This window comes from Rattus norvegicus, chromosome 3 (assembly GCF_021556685.1).
Source record: "Rattus norvegicus strain SHRSP/BbbUtx chromosome 3, alternate assembly SHRSP_T2T, whole genome shotgun sequence".
In the NCBI taxonomy this organism is placed as follows: Eukaryota; Metazoa; Chordata; class Mammalia; order Rodentia; family Muridae; genus Rattus; species Rattus norvegicus.
In genome coordinates this window covers 161839642-161846446 of record NC_141536.1, presented here as the reverse complement: position 1 = coordinate 161846446, position 6805 = coordinate 161839642, and the positions used below count along the sequence as shown (strand labels likewise).

Below are 6805 nucleotides of genomic sequence, written 5' to 3'. Positions count from 1 at the left end.
GCCTCTTATGTAACAGTTTAATATCTTTGAAGCCAGAGCACGGGTTCCCATAGCTCTCCAGTAATTAATTAAAACTTAATGAACAAAAAGCACACTCCCATGACCCCCTTTTACACTCTGAGCCACACAGCCCAGTCGGTGGCCTTTGGGGCGGCAGTTAGGGGGTGAGGGTAACTGCTTGGATGTCCCATAATAGTGGCAACACACACACACACACACACACACACACACACACACACACACACTCCCAGTCCTGGGTACTAATTTACAAGGCAAGGACCAGGGGGCGCTTCTCGGGGCTTGACTACTGTTAAAGAGACGCACGGGGGAGCGGGGGAGCAGGGTGTGTGTGTGTGTGTGTGTGTGTGTGTGTGTGTGTCTGTCTGTCTGTCTGTCTGTCTGTCTGTCTGTCTGTCTCAGACTATTTCTCAGTCTTCTGAGAAATACGGCCATGGGTGGGTCTTTACTCCCGGCTCTCCATGCTCTGATTTCCATGCATGGAACTCTTCCAAGGCGACCCCAAAGCCTCACAGTCTTCGGGAGCCCCCAAAAGCCTAGGCGGAGGGCCCCAGGGGCGGGAGTTGGAGAGAACACTTTTAACTTTTCGGCTTGATTATTGTCCTGGGTTGTGGCCGCCTCAGGCACCGGGGCCCCTCGGACTTGGTCTGCGGACTCCCGAGGGCGCCGAGTTTACGCAGCCCCGGAGACCGTTCTACGCGGACGCGAGGCTCGGGCCCTTTAAGAGCCCGCCCCGCGCGCGACGGGCCCGCCCCCCGGGCCGAGGAGGGTGCGGGGGCCGTCGGCGGGGATTGGCGCAGCGCGCGCCCCCTCCGCGGCCCCCGCGCGGTGGGAACCGGCAGCCCCGTCTAGCGCTGACGTCAGACCGTCTGCCTGCCTCCGACCGCGGGCGCGCGGCGCAACCCGATCTCCTTGGACTTGAATGAGGAGCAGGCGGCGGCGCTCAGCTGCGGATCGGCCGGCGCGCAGGCTGAGCCCGGCGGCCCCGCGCCCCGGCCGCCCGCCCGTGCCCCGCACGCCGCCCGCGGCCACGGCCCGCCGCCCCGGGGCTCCCGCTCGGCGGCCGGGGGACCCAGCTCGCCCCGGGGACCTCGGCGGCGCCCCGAGCCCGCGCCGCGCTGCTCGCTGTATGCGGGGCCCGAGCCCCGCGCGCCGGCCGGAGCCGCCCCCGCGCCCCGCGCCTCGCGCCCCGCGCCGCCCGTGACCGCTTGATGGGGGTCAACGGCACCGCCGCCGCAGCCGCCGCCGGGCAGCCCAATGTCTCCTGCGCGTGCAACTGCCAGCGCTCTTTGTTCCCCAGCATGGAGATCAGTGAGTGAGCCCTGTTCCCCTCGGGACAGCCCCGTGGGATACCCGGCCCGGGACATGGTGATCGCGTGGGGACTCGGGGGCCGCGCGCCTGCCTCGCCCAGGCTCCCCGGCTGCGCTCGCCGCGCCCCGGGCGCGCCCTCCCGGAGGCTCGCGGCAGCTGGCGGCCGGCCCGGCTTTGTCCCGCGGCGCTGCGAGCCTGGCACGGTCCCCGCCGCGCGCGCCCCGCCCGGACCGACTCGGACCCGGGGCTCGGCGGAGACATCGCGCCTCTCGGGAGGGCCAGGCGGGCCGGGTCGGGGAAGTTTCCATTCCGTTTTCCCTAGGGACCGGGGCGATGGAGCAATTAGGCTCTTTATCAACTTTGGGCGGGGGAGCGGGCGGAGGAGACACTGTCTGGCCCCGGAGGTGTCTGGGGCTCCTGGCGTGTGTCTGGAGTGGCCATGGCGATGCGTCCCAGGTTTCCGTGCGTATACAGAGTGCGCTGGTCCGTCTGTCTGAGTCTCGGCGCGTCTCTAGGTGTCTGGTTCAGAGTCGCGGTCTGTGCCGGCCGAGTGTGTGTCCGAGTGTCCCTGCATCGCAGTGTGTCTGATGTAGTGTGTGCGCGTGGCGGGGGTTGAGGCTGTGAACTGAATCCAGCCAGATTTAAGGACCGTTTGTGTTCAGGTGTCTGAATCCCGGGCTCAGCGCTGGCGCGACTAGCCCACCGCGGATCCCCAGTGTGTGTCATTGTGAATGTCTGTCCCGGACTCCTATAAATAGCCTCTGTCTGGACTGCTTGGCTCACTCTGCCTGGGACGGTGGTTACAAATGAGTCAAAGTTTTGGAACTGTTTGTGTTGCGACCTCCTTGGAGGTGGTAGACCCAGGGTGGTGAGTGCCCAGCTTGAAGCTCAGGCTGTGGCCAGCGTCCTGCACCTCCAGAAGTTGAGCTCAGGGAGCATCTACTTCCTTCTGTGGCCCACCCAGGTGGCTGTTGGGCTGGGTGGAGAATTGAAACCTCATTCCCTGCCATCTGCCTCCAATCTGCACCCTCCCCCTAACCCACTTTTTTGGGAGGAGGGGGCACCTTTTGCCTTTCTGTTTAGTTTCTTCATTTTACCCTAAAGCACTTCAGGCAAAAAGGCACACGGCCTCCCCCGAACCCAGACAACGTTCCTCTAGCGGAGCCCAGGGGCAACTGCCACAGAACTGGGCATTCGCTAGGTGACTCATAGGCTGGTTTCCGCAGGCAGCTGCCACAGTTTGCACCCCCACCCCAAAACCCTGGTATGTACAGTAGAGCATAAGGGGTTAAAAATAACCCATGGCCGGCCCCACCTGAGCAGGAGAAGTAGGTTTCGGTGGTGGGGTCCTCATGCCGGCTTTGACTCACTGTCTCCCAGTCTGGAATTGAAAGCCTTGGTCTCACTGAGTCATTCACACTTCTCCCTAGCTGCCTTGCTGCCCCAAGCCAGGAGATGCCAAGAAAACCTGCCAGGAGCCAGTGTTTGTGGTCTTTCTTTGGAACCAAATCCTATGGCTTCCCCTTTGTGATCAAGAGGGGTTCGTGGAATCTATCAGGATGTTAGTTGTCTTCAGGTGTCTAGGAAGAGGCTGACCCAGCTCTGTGAGTTCCTCTTGTCTCCTCCTCGAATTGCTTTAGGGAACATCCCATGGAAGTGAGAGAACCACTCCAGATGACGAAGACTAGGCACATTCTGGTCTTGTCTTTCCTCTGCTTTCTCGACTTTGAAAAACAACAAAAGACTTCATTCTTAATTTTGCCTCTTCATTGAATCAACTCTAGTGACAGCCAGACGCAGCCGAGCCCGACAACCTGAGTTCCGTCCCTGGAACCCACAGGGTGAAGGAGAGAACAGACTGGTAATTGGCCCTAATGATGTCTTGGTTGAGACCAAAATGGCTTGAAGCTCTTGGAATCGGGTGTTCTTTCCCATCAACATTGGAATAAGAGGCTTGCTTAGGGTTACTGCCTGGAAATACTTGTGTGCTCACGTGTACACACACACACACACACACACACACACACACACACACACGTGTGTATGCACAGTCTACTTACTAAAAGAGAGAGTGAAACAGGGAGGGGCTCTCTGCTTTAATAATGTAACAGTTTATTGCTAGTGTTCCCTGAAAGTCTGGGTGGACGACGCCTTAGGTTGGTGTTTCCTGGAATTTCTTTGTTTCAAAATTTTGGAAAGGGGTGGGAAGAAAGACCCGAGGCTGTTTTACCTAATGGAAGGCAAGTTAGTATCTGCAAGGGCACACTCTCCCTGGGGCTTCTCTTCAAGACACTCTTCTAGAAGGGACTTTAAAGCTTTCTTGGCTAAGTACGGTCTTTCTGATTCCATCTCTAGCATCTGCTGCAGTGCTGGCGGTTTCCCTGTGGCCCACTGCTCCACCCCACCCCACCCCACCCCCGTGTACTCCTCAGATGTCCCATGTTTCAGATCCTGGAGGAGCTGAGCGAACTTGGAGCTCTTGTGCTTCAGGTAGACACAAGGGAAAAGGAGGTTGGAAGCTTAGTGGAGTTGTTTCTCTTGGACCACATGTGCTGTTCCTTGATTTGGAACTTGGGTGTCAGAGCTGGCCCTGCTTAAGCTTAACACCTAAGAGAGTTCCATGGGAATCAACCTGAGTCCACTGCCCATGGCTCACACAGCTGTTCTGAGGAACCCACCACTTGCCTCACAAACACATTTTTCTTGGTATCTTCCCCTCCTCTTTCCCAATCTATTATAATCTCAGAGTTGAATCCTGGCTCCCCCTCTCTCCTCCTGTTTTACCTGTGGCTTACACAGCAGGCAGATGCATGCTGAGGGTACTTTCCAAAGGGACTGTTTGGGGCCAGTGGGTTTTCGTTTAACCAGGGCCCTAGAGGGTGGCTCTTGGTGGTAGGAGTTACAGAAGCAACTCGGTTTGTTAACACCACTGTCTGCCAGGGTCCTAGAGCCACCAACTCCTTCTCCAGACCCACCTCAAACCATGCCAGGGCTCAGTGTTTCCAGAACGCACCTGTATGTCTACGCACTTTGAATCCCAGCGCTTCGGAGGTGGGGACTGAGGATTTGCTGACCAGCCATTCTAGCCTGATAGCCCAGGCCACTGAGACAGGCTGTCTCAAAAACAATAAAGTAGGGGTCTGCAAAATGGCTCAGCAGGTAAAGGCGATTGGTGCCAAGACTGACGATCCGAGTTCAAGTCTCAGGACCCACAAGATGGAAGGAGAACCAACTCCCCGAAGTTATATGTACACACACACACACACGTGCACACAGACACACTCACGCTCTAAATAAATAAAAACATTTTAAAGTCAGGTAGACAGCACCTGGGACTAACACTCAAGGTTGTCCTATGGGCCTCCACAGGCATACGCCTCTGTACCCACAGGCACTCACCCCCACCCACACACAGTTCTGGACCCTTAGCCACTCACAGGACATCCAGTTTTCCCTCCCTTGGTTCGTCTGACACACACACCGTTTGTGTTTAATACTGCTTGAATCCAGGGTGGCTTGGTCTCCAGACTGGGTCAGAGAGCTCTCTTTTTGGGAGGGAGAAGCTCTCTTGTTGGCCATGCAGGTGGCCTCTACCCACCAGAGGTCATTACCTTTCTCCTAGTTGTGACACACAGACTGTCTCAGGCCTTCTGCAAGTGCCCTACTGGGAAGCACTGATTGCTTCAGCGGAGACGCCTGCTAGAGAGGGACCTTCAGAATCAGCCGCGCTCTGCTTTTACCGAGCACCCACTCTGTACCACAGGGGGAGGAAAGACGTGCCTTCTGGAGATGGTCTCAGCCTGGGTGAAGACTCTGGCTTCAGGGCAGATGGGTGTTTCTTTTTTTTAAAGTTTTATTTATTTATTATATGTAAATACATTGTAGCTGCCTTCAGACACACCAGAAGAGGACATCAGATCTCATTACAGATGGTTGTGAGCCACCATGTGGTTGCTGGGATTTGAACCCAGGACCTTCAGAAGAGCAGTCAGTGCTCTTAACCACTGAGCCATCTCTCCAGCCCCAGGTGGGTGTTTCTAGGTCCGGAGTGAATGGTGTATGTTAGATAGCTTTCTTCTGCACTGGGGCTTTTAACTCACAGGTTTCCTGCTGTCTGGGTTTTTAGGTCATTAGGCAGTAAGAGAGCCGTGTGTTGTGACTGTGGTCTTGGGCCAGACTGGCCGTTTTAATGTTTGTCAAGGTGCAAAATAACTGTTTGTTTGAACACTTGGGGATGATCTCACACTCGTGGGAGGGCATGAGATCTCGTCCCTTGCTGCCTTCCCTCTGGATGGGGAGATTGTGGAGGGTGGGTCCCAGCCTCCTGGAAGCTGGAGGGTTTTTTTTTCCTTCTGTCTTTGTAAAGAGGAGAGCAAGGTGGTGTCAACTGGTGTGACAAGCCCCAAAATCAGGGGCTTCAGGGGAGGGAGGGGCTGAGGTTGGCAAACCCAGAGCCTTGGCTTAGGTGGGTGGCCAGGCAACCAGTTGTTTAAAAGGAAGGAAGTGTCCTGGAGGCAGCTGCTGGTGGGAAAGTCAAAGCAGAGCGCTGTGTGGTGTGGCCGTCTCTTTTCTGGGGTGTCATCATCCGTCCACAGGCAGGCCTAGGAGTCTTACAGTAGAATTTGAGAGTCTGAACCCCTCTCCCACCCCACCCCACCCCCAGCACCCCCTTCTTTGAAGGTGCCCAAGCTGAGGGCAGGAGTTTGTCAGAGCCAGACCCCCAGCTGTCTGTCCGAAGTCCTAGCATTACACAGGTGCCGCCCCCACACGCGTAGAGCTGTGAGTCTGCTCTCTGTGTGTCCTAGGGAACCCTGAAGGAGGTACCATGCTGCCCCCCGGGGGGACGGGCTATCAGAGAGCAGGGTAGCACGGTTGACGGCCATCACGGTCACCCTGTGTTGCCCTCGGGGAGTCAGGGAGCTGGGAGGCATGTCCCTCAGGCCACCATGGATTGGAAGTATAGCTCAGTGGTCAAGCACTGGGCCGCTATGGGAGAGCATGGGTTCCGTCTCCGGCAGTACAAAATAAGTGCATAATTAATCCATAGGAAGCCTACCTGCGTCCACTCAAGCCCACCTTGGGGAGCACATGTGCATGTCCGTGTGGGCCAGACCTTTCAATCACCTGGGTGGTGAAGTGGCGTGAAAACTCATAGATTGGTTAATAGGTTGGATTTTTCTGGGCTGAGGGACCACAAGCGAGGCAGGGACCCCCACCACTGAACCACAGGGCCACCTGGGATGCTGACCTTGAGTGCGGGTAATTGAACATTGGTGTCATAATCCTTCTCTTTGCCGATCCACCGCAGACAGAAATCCCGGCATGCCTGCCCTGGCACAGGAGGCCCAGTGTCTTAGGGCTCGCCAGCAGGGTCTTTTAATACCAGAAGCTTTGGGGTATAGATGCTGGGGCACAGGCAGGAGGCACTAAGTTGAGTCAGGAAGTAAACATCTCCCAGTGATGTCCAGATACCCC

At 56.9% G+C, this 6805-nt stretch overlaps 1 protein-coding gene across 14 annotated transcripts in view; it reads left to right on the top strand.

Annotated features, from left to right (window-relative positions):
* The first annotated feature begins 877 nt into the window (after positions 1-877).
* Pmepa1 (prostate transmembrane protein, androgen induced 1) overlaps positions 878-6805 on the top strand; it is a 48458-nt gene continuing 42530 nt past the window's right edge. For 2 of the 14 annotated variants that reach the window (XM_087652437.1, XM_087652435.1), the window contains exons 1-3: positions 1709-1792; positions 3115-3191; positions 5216-5357. Coding sequence is in view for 4 of the 14 variants with exons in the window: in XM_087652425.1 (XP_087508551.1) it covers positions 1276-1792 (517 nt within the window). In the remaining 10 variants the exon portion in view is untranslated. 14 annotated transcript variants of the gene reach the window in all.